At 37.0% G+C, this 14761-nt stretch overlaps 1 protein-coding gene across 2 annotated transcripts; it reads right to left on the reverse strand.

Annotated features, from left to right (window-relative positions):
- Positions 1-231: 231 nt before the first annotated feature.
- LOC125232926 (phenoloxidase-activating factor 3-like) lies at positions 232-13892 on the reverse strand. Of its 2 annotated transcripts, none has more exons than XM_048138766.1 (7): positions 13744-13892; positions 3940-4097; positions 2983-3103; positions 2396-2455; positions 1386-1564; positions 823-931; positions 232-423 (listed from the first exon to the last, which is right to left on the reverse strand). In XM_048138766.1, the coding sequence occupies exons 1-7, from the start codon at positions 13817-13819 to the stop codon at positions 242-244; spliced, it is 885 nt and encodes a 294-aa protein (XP_047994723.1). In that variant the 5' UTR covers positions 13820-13892; the 3' UTR covers positions 232-241. The 2 variants fall into 2 exon arrangements, with proteins under 2 accessions (XP_047994723.1, XP_047994725.1); XM_048138768.1 differs by having other exon boundaries at positions 13740-13853.
- Positions 13893-14761: the final 869 nt, after the last annotated feature.

Consider the following 14761-nt stretch of genomic DNA (forward strand, 5'->3'; position numbering starts at 1 on the left):
TTCACTATAGCGAGGAAACTAAAACGCAAAAAAATGCGTTTATCACTGCTTCCAGTAGTTCCACAGGTGGTAAATCATCTTAATTACTAGATCCAACTACTTTTATCAATTTTCAAGCAGTTAATTTGACTTTATTCAAGGTCAAATTACTTTACCCATTAGTGGATAAAATGCGTTTTTACCCGCAGGTATTAAAGGAAAAAACACGTGTTTCCGAGCTAGTGAGGGGAAAAGGTCCTTTTTACCTGTTATACAGTTCTCGGCACGACTCAGCAGTATGTATTGGCACGTAATCCTCAAGCAGCTTATGTGAGATATATCCTTTCTCCGTGTATCCCCAGCCAGCAACGGTGGCGTGCTGTCCACCGAGGTTACGGCCTAATAAGTCTCTGGATACTGGCAGGCAGATTAAACCAGCGTTCTCTGTAAAAAATATATATAATTCACTATGTTCCGAAAGTGGACTTTTGACGAGAACGTCGATTACGACATGAACTTCTTCTAATCCTTCTGAAGACGCTAAGAAAGCGAGAGTGTCTGACAACTGTTAATGACTTGGATGCCAAATTGGCAGTATTGTCTCGGGCTTTAAGGACTTGATTGAAATAGTTGCCATACAAGGCAAAACCATCAATATTTGTGGAATACCCCTGCTCAGATTGCGTAGGTTCAGACTGGTCAATGGATGAGTGGCTTTAAGTATCTTTTAAATGCAAAATAATTTCAAAGGGTCGATAAGTTTTAATTAAGTTAGCACAAGAGCCATTACGCCATTAGTACTCGTATATTTGATTTGACAGAAGTAGGATGTACATCACTTACTGAAAGACAAATCCACTGGCTTTTTAAGCCTGAGTAGACCGATATCGTTTTTGATATTGGGTTTACCGTGGTATTCTGGATGGGGTATAGCCTCCTCAATACGGATATCCTGAAAATAAATTATGATAATCATTCCAATTATGAGGGATATCCGTAAAAATTAACAAGTGGTGGAGGAGTTTCTTCTTGGCTGTGCATATTTTGTGAATACATACATACAGCGGAACAATTATGTAACATGTCGGCAGACCTATATTGTGGGTCAGTTGGAAGAAATATATATATACACACACACACATAAAGTTTACAGGAAAGTGTACAAAGGGTATAGAAACCGTATTACCTGAATCTTTGACCCGTAGTTAAGAGTGGGAGGTTTTCCCTGGCGGTCCGTAGTTGTATCTACATAGTTCTCTCCTATCCGTGAGGAGTGTCGGTGTGAACCTTGCAGCTTCAAGGTAACTATACGGTGGGCTGCTACATGCACCTTTCATTGATGACACTTCAAGGTCAGTCTGAGAGTGGACCACAGACTTTAGGCTATACAAAAGAGAATGAGGTACCTGAAGTTTAGACTCGCAGGTAAGAGTGGGAGGGTTTCCTTCACAGTCCGTAATTGTGTCCAAATCGTGCTCTCCGATCCTCACACCAAGCAGGGTCAGATTGGTGATGCAGTGGGCTGCTGTGAGGACGTAACGCTCGTTGATGAGACTGCCACCGCATTCGAACTGCGGCCCCAGTCCTGAAATTGGTGAAGTGCCTAGTACTGTTGATTAGATTAGATTAGATCACAACAACTACATTCACACATAAACACAACATTTACCTATTATTAATATTCTCTGTATTGTGATCATAGAAAAATACCTATTATTAATATTCTCAGATCATAAAATACTAGAGAGCGGACAAAAGCGGCCGACGATGTGTCCCAGCAGCGTGCGTAGCCGAATGACACAAACGCTCACGAAAGCGATATATCGCTCTCGTAGATATCGATCTCGTTTTCGCTCGTCGCAGAAGTTCCATTCGGCTACAGCACCAGCATAGGCCAGACATGATGGCCTTGTCGCCGCGACGTCTTCGTTTTCTGTTTAACATAAGGCGGGTCGCCGCGAATGCGATCTCGGCAACAGCTAACCCCAGTTGGTAGCTCATTGATACAGTTGCCATTGTGTGCGTGCGTGATGACACGACTCGCTGCTCGTTCGCATGTACACAGCCATGGATACGATGCGCGTGTATTGCGCAATAACCCAATAGGAGTGTAGATCTACTGGTGTGTGTGGGTTCAAGAACTTGCGATAGGCGATTCAATTCAAATCGCCCGGCATGTTCCATCTTCTTCCTTCCTATATCAGTGCTAATATCATATAATCATTCATTCATTTATTTGTGTGATGAGCACAGATATTTGTTCCTGAGTCATGGATGTTTTCTATGTATATAAGTATAATGTCCTGTAATATTTATTTATTTATTTATTTAATCACAATTAAGCTAAGTACCTATAGTACAAGTACTGAATTTAATTTGTAAGTTCTATTCAATTATATAATGGCCATTAACATACGTGTTTTGTATGAGATAAGCGTTATCCATGGATACTGGTAAAGATGCGCGGCTCTGCCTCCTGTGAATGAATGAAATAAGTAATTAAAAATAATAATAATAATGTAAATAATAAATTAAGCACTTACAGTTAGTAACGTTAGTAAGTTTATTTTAGTTGTAAAATAATACTTTTTTGTATTGATGTCTGAATTACACAGAATTAATTGACATAATTTTGTATCTCTGTGATACAAGCAATTATTATGTGATTCTATGTATCTTGATTAACTTTGAACTGGCTCCTGTAAATCCTGTAATGTGTGATTCACCCTAATGATGGTAATTAACATTTACAGCGGGGTAATTGTAACTGATCCATTTTTTCCACTGAACACGCCTACCATATATAACCGATGGACACTTTATTTAATAATGCAAACATTGTAAATCATGGAAAAAATGGACCAGTTACATTTGCCCCCAGTCGAGATTTGCCCCGCTGTACCTTACTTTAAGACGTTAGACAACGTTTAATTTTAATGGAGATAGATTCTAAGTTTAATTCATGTTGGTCTCGTTAGATTATAGTATTCAAAAAACGCGCACCTAAGAGTTTGTTCACGAAGATCTTTCCACACTCGTCCGGAAGCAGGTGGAGGTTCGGGTGGTTGTCCACACTTTCCACGCTGGCAGATGTTGGATTAGTCGACAGTTGAGAGCAACAAACCTAGGCAAAAAAGTACCGATATTATAACAAAAAGTTCAAAAAGCGCTGCCGGCGTATCATGCTTCCAATTTTATCACTTGTCCACGAGGATAAGACAACTGTCACTCTCACACTGTCATACTTGCCAAAGCGTGACGGATACTTTATCCACGTGGTGGTATCCAAGTGATAAAATTGGAATTATAATTCGCCGGCTGGAAGGCGAAGAGCGTGCGACTTACAATCCGGAGGTCGCGGATTCGAACCACAGCCTGTATTTGTATGGGGTCTATTTTTTCTGCAGCTGACTGTAGCAATGACTGTTTCAAAAATGTCATTTGATATTTGCCAGTCGCTTTTCGGTGGAGGAAACATCATGAGAAATCGGGACTAATCCCAAGGCGTAGCAGTCGCTTTAGTAAAACCAGTGCCTACCTACGTTAAATCTTGGGATTAGGTTGTCAAAGCGGACCCAAGGCTCCCATGAGCCATGGCGAATGCCGGGATAACGCTAGGAGGAGGAAACATATATGTTCCCATGTTGTTTCGTTTTTGGGCAGGGAAGCATAGGTACCTATATTTACTCAAGTTAGAAGGATGTGACTCAGTTCTGCGACCAACATACCTATTGTCACGTACAAACACAGTCAATAAACACAAATATAAAATCAACATATTCGCAATAATACGTGCGCTTAAGGATGAAGTGACTCGATTGACCTTTCCTCCAACAGACCGGTTGCCTGCCATCGTGTAAAAATCGCCTATAATATTATCATCTGGGATTCTTTAGATTCCATTGAGTTTGAATTGTTTTATCAGAGTGTCATGTTATAGCTATATGGTAAAATATTAACCTTTCCATCCCCACAGGCGTTGCTCAACAGTCGCTCTTTCATCTGGATCTCGACTCCTGGCACGCAAGATGGCAGCTTTTGCTCGCAAGCTGACAGGTTTTCTGTCGCTGCCACGGCGGCAGCACAGGCGTTGATAGTTGTGCAATCGCTGCAGTTTTCTGCAACGATTAGTGATTTAGTGGTTTTTAAATCTGTATAGGTATACTCGTACGCTAACACTCCATGGTGAAATGATATCAAACTCTCTCAATCACTTGACTTTTTGCATCAATGCGACACTGACAGTTGCGTGTCGTTTGCGATGGTGTGTCTGGGGCTGACAGTTTTATCTACAGGGCCTGGTTCTTTTAGGTAATTCATGTACCTTTTACATTTGGAGCGTGCGCAGACAGAGAGCGGTCTGCGTTCTGTCAGAGTTCCGCGTTCTGGTGACCAGGGGCAGGAAACTTAGAAGAGGCCCCTTTTTGCATAGAAAGTGGCTACATCGTGTGAGTTTTTTGTACCAACATTTCTTAACTTGGTACTTTCAACTTGAGCTACTAGATGGCGGGGTCACTGAAATACGTTTCTAAAAAGTTTATATATGAAATATTCCATGTCAAGCACAGAACGTTTAACGTTATTTTGTAACAAAGATTTTTATTCATAAATTAAATTTTTACTGATAAGTTAAATATCAGTATTTTAGAATTATCATTATTAACATCTATTACTTATTACAAACAATGTCCGAATATGTCCAACGTAAAACGAAACGTTGGAAAACATGGCGTTACAAAAGTAATATTTTTATGTCAATTCAAATTCGAAATTGTGTTTTTGTTGATTTCTTGTTAATAATGAGTGAACCCGGCAGAAAAAAACGGTATTGCATTTTCGGCTGTGCGGATTTGGGTAAGTAAAGTAGTTTTTGATACATTTTCCATTTGCGTGGTATTTATTTCTTCATATATATATTGCGCTGTGATGCGGAGAAAAACAAAAATAGATTTAAGAGAGCTTTGTTCAAACACTACCTAGACAAAATTTAGATGCCTCATTTATTTGTGAACTACCTAACCATCATTGGCAATATACTTTTGTAGATCTGTATTCATTAAACAAACAAACAAAGCATTTATTGCAAACATATTACATGGGGGAGTAATATGACCCTGCAAGGGCGCAGCAATCTTACAACTACTTAATAGTAGGTATATAAATAAATTACAAATTAGGTTTTACAAGTTATTAGTAATACTGTAGATTCTTTAGAATTAAGCTACTTAATTTTATCATAATGGGTATTAATTAAACATTCTGTCATCAAAAAATTCTTGCAATGTATAGAAGGCTTTGTTAATTAGATATGTGTTAAGGGATTTTTTGAATAATTTAAGATTGTCTATTTATTTTATCGATTGAGGAAGTTTATTAAAGATTTTTATGCACATCATACCATGACAACGAATTATAATTATGTACCTTTAGACTCACCCAGATCCCACAGTCAAACTGTGTAAATAGTTTTGGGGGACATTGTATTTACATTTAAGTTCCTACTTCCTATGTAAGATATTTATTAAATAAATAAATAATAAATACACTTGGCCTATGCGTTTTGGGTATTTCTAATTTTTCGTATAAGATTAAGCAAGACGGTTTACCACCACGGTATCCAAGTTAAAATACTACTACAGGTTAAATGTGTAGTTAAAAGAAACGGTGTGCTAATTTGATTCAAATGTTATCATATGTTGCAGGTGCACCCATGCACGGTTTTCCTCATCCGGAAAGAAATGCTGAATTGTTTGATAGTTGGCTGTCAATTGTTGGACATAAAGTAAAGGAGACTGACCCTTTGAAGATATATAAAAATAAAAAGATTTGTGACTATCACTTTACACCAGAGCAAAAAGTAGCATGCCACCGCTTAATTTATAAAGCTGTACCATCTGTGAATTTTGAAGGTGGGTAAATAATTATACACTGTGCTTTTATTGAATTCCGTTAATTTCGGCATATAGTTAGGTCCATTATAGGAAACAGAATAGCATGGTTAATTTTTTTATTTCGTAACTTTTTTTTTGAGAAATCCCATACACCTGCGATAGATGTTACATCAATTGCTGTTAAGAAACGGGCTCTGTGTTTGATATGCGATTGACATGAAATAGTTTTGACACTTACTTAGTGTGAGTTAATTGTAAAGCCCGTTTCTCAATAGCAATCGAAGTTAACATCTATCGCAGGTGTATGGTTTTTTTTAGAAAAAAATACGAATTTAATTATCTAACAAATGTAACTTTGCCATTCTGTTTCTCATAATGGACCTAAATATATGCCGAAGTTAACGGAATTCAATAAAAACACGGTGTATAGTGCTGTGCTATGTATACATTTTAAAGTATTTTTTACCAAATAAGAAATTAAACTTATAATAACAAAGTTTCTAACTATATATCTATTAGATTTAACAGTTAGGGCCTTGTAAGTTAAAATTCACAATAAAGTGAAAAGTATAAAATATTTTAATTGAGGGTGAGAAATAGCATCAAAGTTTAAGATCTGCGCAACAAGTTGATCTGCCAATATATAAATAAATAAATAATATTAAATTATAAATATGGTGGACACCTTACGCAGATCAACCTAGCCCCATACTAATTAAAGCCTGTACTATAGGTACTAGGCGACAATATACATCCTTATACATATAGATAAATACATACTTACATACATAGAGAACACCCATGACTCAGGAACAAATATCTGTATTCATCATACAAATAAATGCCCATATCAGGACCGCCGCTTTGCAGGCACTACCATCTGTGCCAGACCGGTTGTCAAGTTTATGATAAGATTTCTTGAACGCTAAACAAATGAGAATATAGTGCACATACACTAGGGGAGCTGGAGTATTCCAACATTAATATTATCTTACCTTTATTAATCAGTTTTACTACTTTATTTTTCAGGTGTATTCATATCACCATCTTCCATAAACATAGAACACAATTACTGCCTGCCAAATATTGTAATAACAGAAAATTTGTTACAACAAAATAATGAAGGTAATAATAATAATTATTTGTTTTACAAGGAGGCCAAGTTGGTTTGGTACTTAACCAGGCCAATATTGTTTTAATAAATAAAAAACTTAAACTGTTAACAGTTCTCCACTAGCATTAGTCAGTTACGTAATTGTGTGAAATCATTAAAAACTATAAACTGTATGATGGTTTGGAATGGATTATACATTAGATTCATTTCTTTTCAGATATAAGTGAGCGTCTTCATCCAGCCGAAGTTCCTTCTTCATCTAAAACCGCTTCAGACACTGGTAATTATGTACTTTTTTTTAAGCTTGCTATTATTACACTTATCTGTGGCATATTTCACAACAGTGACAATTGTCGCCCGACATCATTGCCTGGTCTAACAGATAAGTTTAAAAAAAATAAACATGTGTATAGATAAATACTTACATAGAAAATATCCATGACTCAGGAACAAATATCTGAGTTCATCGCACATATAATGCCTTTTGTTGGGATTCGAAGCTTCGAAACCCAGCGAAGGCCGAAGGCCGAGCTCCGCGTAGGGCCGAAGGCCCGGAGCGTCCCTGATCGACTCGCCGGCGGACCGGGAAGTTGGAGCTTAAACACGACCCAATAGTAAAAGTGTCTTAGAGAAGCGAAACGACGGGCCGGAGGCCGCAGGCCGCAGGCCCGTCGTGAGCTTCTCAAGACACTTTTACTATTGGGTCGTGTTTAAGCTCCAACTTCCCTACAACCCCCACAGTAACTACGCGGAGGGCCGAAGGCCCGGAGCGTGTCTGACAGGCTCCCAAGCACGCGAGGCCGCAGGCCGAGCTGCGGGCAGAGAGTGCTCCCAAGCAATTAATCAAACAAGCAAAGCAAAAAACAAAAAAGCATAGCTCAAAAACAAAAATCATAAGCATAGCTCTAAAACAAAAAGCAAAACACAAAAACTAAAAGCAAAAGCAAAAGCAAAAAAACAATAAAGCAAAACAAAAAAAGAACACCGCGGGGCCCTCGGGCCCCGCGCACCTTTAAAAAACTAGTTTTTTTCTTATAACAAGACATGGGCTTAATAAGGCACATAATAAGGTACGCATTTTGTCCTAGAAACTCGACGTAAAGCATGTGGTTTAGACAGCATTGACTTAATCCTCCCGAGTACCAATTACGATTTCGGACAAATGTTACTAGAAAATTCACAAAGTGCGTACAAGACGACACAATTGCGAAAAAAAATTGTACAGTGCGAACCTCAACGACACATGATCCACAAAGCAGAATATCTAGACATAGTCTAGCCACTGTTACTTAAAAAAAATAAAGTTCACGATCTGTGTATGGCGGCCATTTAGAGAATGTGGCATGGCACTTACGCTAACTCCGACTTTGATGTCGAATTTAACTATCATACACTGTTTATATCGATCTGGTTTAGGCACTGTTCAAACACCATGAATGTCTATTAGACATTAGCCTATGCCTAATTTTTTTTATCTATTTCTCTCATCCTGCTTGTATCAAAAATTTACGGCAATCCGGAACGTTGCTCAAAAATGCGTTTTTTTTTAATTATATAAATTCACCGCATTTATTCTGCAAGTACCCAATTGAACAATCATGAAGAGGACTCTTAAAAAATATATTTTGGCAACATATTAACCTTTGTTTGTCGAAATCGTACAAAAAGTCTTTGAGATATTCCCAAATTAAGCCAGATTAGGGGTTGTCCAAAATGTATTTGCTAGACCTTAATGAAAGTACCATAAAGTCCCTAAAATAAAAAAAATATCAGACCTTCTTATATCAAATAGTACTTACCAATACCTTCAGATCATACTCTCGGACCACAATAATACAAAATTATGCACATGTCAACATTTAGACGAGGTTTGATGTGTACCTATAATTAACGATACAGTCCTTATTATTTTGTTGCACTATTTATGAATACAACTTCAAGTTCAAATAAGGAAAAAATCTGTAAAAAACATAACATTCAGTTGAATAAAAACAGAATCAAACACGAAACTATACACCTGCGATAGATGTTAACTTCGATTGCTGTTGAGAAACGGGCTTTACAATTAACTCACACTAAGTGTCAAAACTATAGCCTGTCAACCAAATTTTAGCAGTAGCAATGTATATCAAACTAAAGTATGGTATCCCTATGAAACGAACAAAAACCAGCAATGTACGTCGAACAGCCACATATATATTTTTTTCAAGGGGCTCGCTCGTGGCTCGCTCGGCCTGCAGTATTAAATAAAATAAATAAATAAATAAACATAAATAAATATTGGGGGACACCTTACACATATCAACTTAGCCCCAAACTAAGCAAAGCTTGTACTATGGGTGCTAAGCGACGATATACATACTTAAAATAAAATTGTCTATTTTCAGGAGCCTTCATAAACTAACAGAGGAACACATAAACATTAATAAAATCAAAAAGATGAGAGTGAAGATGGCTGCCCAGATTTTTAGTCATAGCGTGGCTACAACAACAGACCATTTCGTTGCCAGAGGACTCTTGCCCGAGGAATGTCGACAGTTAATAACTCCTGTTCTCTTGATTGATAAGTTATTTGATAGCTTGAATGCTGGTACATTTCATGTACCAAATGGCAAATTATATAGAGGAGCTGTGCGCCAAACATCAGAACATCATGCACTGTGGCGAAAGGCAATAACTTTTTTTAAAAATGCTAAATTTTTATCAAAAAAGAGGGAAGGACACAAAATAAGACTCGTCGAAACAAATATTCCTACCACAAAAAATTTAATTAAAACTATCGAGGGAATGCAAGCTATTTGGAAAATTCTTAATCAAAAATATTCACTAGATTGCATGTTAACGAGAAATTTTAATCAAGACCCGGTTGAAAACTTTTTTGGAAATATAAGAAGTTTAGGAGTACGAAACAATTCGCCAACATGCACTACTTTTGAAGGTTCATTTAAATCTCTGCTCTTAAATAACTTTAGTTCCCAACAGGCAGTCAACGCGAATTGCGAAGAAGATTTCAATTCATACTTGCAAACTTTGGATTTTTTTTTGGACGAAAATAAAGAAAAAGAAAGTTTAAAAAAACAGAACGATATGCAAATAAACGAAAAACTTATGGAAACATTAACATCAGAGTCGACAAACAATGCCAATTCGTCTACGCAGGCGCGATATGTTTGTGGCTGGGTGCTAACTAAATGTTTAAAAAAAATTATAAAACAATGCTCTCTATGTCGAAACTCTTTGCTCGCAATAAACAAAAATGGAAAAGGTACTCTCATGCAGGCTAGGGAATATACCAACAAGAATTGGCTTTGCTATCCATCCGATGCATTATACAATAGTTTTAGAGAAATACAGGACATAACAGTCACATATTTAAAAACAAATTTGAGAAAAAACAATATTAAAGAAAATATAATGAATTTAACAGATTCTTTTGTCGCCTTTCCTTCGAGTTGTGAAGAGCATCAGGATTCATTTAAACATTTTTTCACCAAAACTACTATTAATGTATTAATACATAGTTGGTGTCGCTCTGTAAATAGAATTTTGTCGGGGAAGCAAACATACACAGAGAACGATGATCCTATTAAAAAAAGTGCTCAAATTTATTACAATAGTCATAAAAATAAGAAATAATTATTTATATAAATATTAATACGTAAAATTGCAAACGGGACTCGTGAGTAACTATGTTTTTAAACTAATTTCCGTTGTTTAAAGGACGGCTTTGTCCCCGTGGCCTCAGAAAAGACAAGTCAAGAAGTCTTCTCCCAGACTACGTGAACAACGCCGTCCTTCAAATGTCGTCGATTAGTTTAAATCATCAATTTATTTATTTAATCGTATGGCAATAAACACTCAATACAGAGAATTCATAAATCTAACTCCAGAGAATTAATCCACTTTAAAGCTTCGTTCATCAATGAAAACATTAAAATAATTATGAAGGCTCGTTAAGTTTAAGTGAAAATAAGTATATTTAAATTTCTGTACCTCAAAAACTATGTTTTAACAATATTTGATAATGCAAAATGTCATTTACTTTTGTCCTCCTAAGCCCTTATTTTGTTACTCAATAAAAGTTGAAAATAAATTTTGGCATATGTAGAAAAAATTGTACACATAACACGAGGACTGAGATGACTATAAAAAAAAGTTATGTGCTTGCATTATTTGCCATTTTTATTTCGGTCTTGGCGTAGAGCTCCTCTTGTAAAGACTGTACCTAAGTACACGATACAATACGGCCATGCATAATATGGAATATTTTTTCTCCGAATCCACATTTTGAATTAATGTTTGTACTTTTTTTAACCAGTATATCTTAAACTATGTAATAATAGTAGCTATTCGTCGTGATGCATGAGTATGGATTTTCGCCAAATATGTATAGTGCAAAGTAGGTAGATTTCAATGTATGTCCAGCGTTTTTTGTCAATCTTCACAGGTTTCTTATCCCAGTTTTCACAATTGTAATAGTTATATTTTTAAAAGCCGTTTCACACGCATTAGAATGTCATCATACCAAAAAAATAGTTATTGTAACTCATTTCGACATTTAGGAGTCAGGAAAACTTTCTACTCCAAGCACTGAAAGTTGTTTTTAAAAAGCGTCAAAAAGTCGAACTCAGCAAAGTTAGAAAACCTCAGAACTTTCATTACAATCAGAAAAATGTTTACTATTGTGGAATCAGTAATGTTTCGGTATGTTTTGGCTAATATTATTGAACATTAAAAAAACTTTTTAACAGGAAAGTTTTGTAAAGACTGCCAGAAGACAGTGGACAAAAAAATATTGGTACCATGAGATATACTGCTAAATTTTATAGACCAACCAACGTTATGGTATGTTTATATCTTTAATTTGTAGGTTGATATCCATAAATTATATGGAAACGGTCCTGCTTGAAAATTCACTTTTGTATTAAAAGATTTGCCATATTATGTTTGGCCAGATTTTATCGTGTACAGTCGCCATCAGATATATAAGAGTGCCCGAGGTACTCAAAAATATCTGAACACGCATCTAACGCCTAGGCAATAGAGGCGTATTCAGATATTTTTGAGTACCTCGGGCGCTCTTATATATCTGATGGCGACTGTACAGTCTTTATTATAGACGTTAAAATTTCGTGAGACATATTCAAATATTTTATGAACCTACGGTTGTACTCACGTTATTATATAGCTACTGCTGCGACATATTTCGGGCCAATTTCCTCTTGTATTAGTGATTTATTTACTATTAGCACACTTATTGTTTACTATTTTACCCTGTCATGTATTATACAATAATAATTTAAAGCCTAAAACCGAAATAAATTACACATATGCAATAAAAAGTGACCAAGGCGTCCAGTGCCTGAGGCTGGGTACTGGAGGCCTTGGTCACTTTTTCTTTCATATGTGTAATTTATTTCGGTTTTAATTTATATATAGTGGTGTGACTACTTTAAGATAGCAAAAGTTGAAATATTTTCAATAGAACATAATTTGACTTGTGTTCATTAGAATTTAAACCCTGACCAGAAATGACTATGACCGATGCTGTTATTGTGATGTATGCGGTAATAATTCAGCAATTACCTATGAAGAAAATAGTTTTTATGAAACTCCGCAACATGGTGCCTAGTCATGATTTCTGGTCAGGCTTGCTTGTGTAACCATTATAATATGTGAGATTACCTGAACAAACTATATTTATATAAGTTTTTACTTAAGTAATTAATGTTATTCTCTAAGCCCTATCTTCCTTTTCTTTATGTGTACAGTTATATATTACAGTTATATTTTCGGCCTAATAAATAAATAAATCAATCGGCACATACTGGTTTTTTCTTTACTTTTTCATGACTGTCCCCTTGACTGTGTAGTCACCTATAATGAGATGTTTTGTTTTTTCATTTTATTGTCTGCAACAATATTATACGAAATAAAAACGTGATGATATTATTGTAGGCAATAAAATGAAAAAATAAATACATCTCATTGTTGGTGACTACGAAAGCCCAGAATGTAATAATTATAGGTAAGCATGTGTGCGTGCACACATGCATAAGATTTAGTACACCAAAGACACGCTTGGGGCGCTTGCATCAACGTGCGTCCACGTTTGCTCGAGAGATGGCTCTCTTTTTCTAATACTATATTATTATACTCTTTGCTGGTGACCGTTGACCGCTCAAGAGCTCCAACGCACACAGGCGGCGTTCAAATTCTCGCGTTCTAGTTTCGTTTGTGTCTTTGTACATGCAATTTGTCAGGCATCCCTGTTCTTTTATATTTGCATGAGTTCAGACATATTCGAGGCTGCATAATGTTTTTTGTGCAAGGAGCCAATGGAAATAATTGATAAAGGTAAAGAAAAGCATCAAAATCATGAGCGCTGGTATCAAGCTGGTAGCCTAGCGTGTACGTGCGACTTTCGTTCCGGAGGTCGCGGGTTCGAACCCCGGCTCACACCAATGAGTTTTTCGGAATTTATGTGCGAAATGTCATTTGATATTTTGTCAGTCGCTTTTCGGTAAAGGAAAACATCGTGAGGAAACCGGACTAATTCCAATAAGTCTAGTTTACCCTTCGGGTTGGAAGGTCAGATGGCAGTCGCTTTCGTAAAAACTAGTGCCTACGCCAAATCTTGGGATTAGTTGTCAAAGTGGATCCCAGGCTCCCATGAGCCGTGGCAAATGCCGGGATAACGCAAGGAGGATGATGAAAAAAAGCATCAAAATCATATATCATAGTTACTTATAAACTTACTTGTATCTGCTGAGTAACAGGGAATCCCAATTAACAAACTGAGTAGTACACATAAAATATTAACTTTAGAATTCATTTTATTAATCTATAACAGAGTGGAGACCTGTGTCACTTCACCTATGTACTTGTCAGTTGTGTTTTGTAACTGGAATGGCCTCGTAGCCGAATGGCATTTCTGCGACGCGAAACGCCTCCGAAACTCCGCAGAAATGTAGTCTGACTCAGTCGCGCCAATACGCAAGAGCGATAGAGATATATAGCTACGAAAGATACATTATCGTGAGCATTTGTGCATTTGGCTACGCACACTGGGCTCAACTGGACCTAACTAACCGGAAATTGTAGCTAAGAGTATCAGTGGCTTTTCTGTATTGGTGAGACAGTACCAGTTTGATGTCGTTAGCGGAGCGATTATTCGCTTGACAAGAGGTCCTGGGTACCTAGCCAACGTTACAATCACTTACGCCTCATAGCTATTTCTTCATGTCGTTCTTTCTGTAGTTGCGCGATACATCCAGACTGCGTTTCATTCGCCTCGTAGCGCTGACGATTGTCACTTTGACTAGGGCGGCTGACCAGTCTTGGATCTGATCCGGTTCTGCGTTTATAAATAAATATTCAGGTATTTACTCGATTACACGCATCTTTGATTTGTTATAAAAACACAACAGAATATGAATCGTGCTTTGATTATTGAACCAGCGCAGCAAAGTGCGGCTGACTCCGCGATTCTATCGCCGCGCTACAAGTACATGCCGGCGGCCGCTAGTTCGCGGCCCGTTCAGTTCTGACGACCTTCGCGCGGCGCAATAGAATTCAATGTCGGCTGCTTGCGTGCGGTCCGTTTGTATGTAGATAAGAATTTAGAATGGCGGCATTTTGTGAACAATAAAGGAGTGAGCCTTCTGTACTTGTCTATTATATATTCTGTGATTTCACACGGCTGGCTTGGTTTGGGACAATTCCCGGCATTTCTGTTGTTAAGGCAGAAATTCTTACTGGTAGATGGGAGGTAGTT

Source organism: Leguminivora glycinivorella, chromosome 13 (assembly GCF_023078275.1).
Source record: "Leguminivora glycinivorella isolate SPB_JAAS2020 chromosome 13, LegGlyc_1.1, whole genome shotgun sequence".
In the NCBI taxonomy this organism is placed as follows: Eukaryota; Metazoa; Arthropoda; class Insecta; order Lepidoptera; family Tortricidae; genus Leguminivora; species Leguminivora glycinivorella.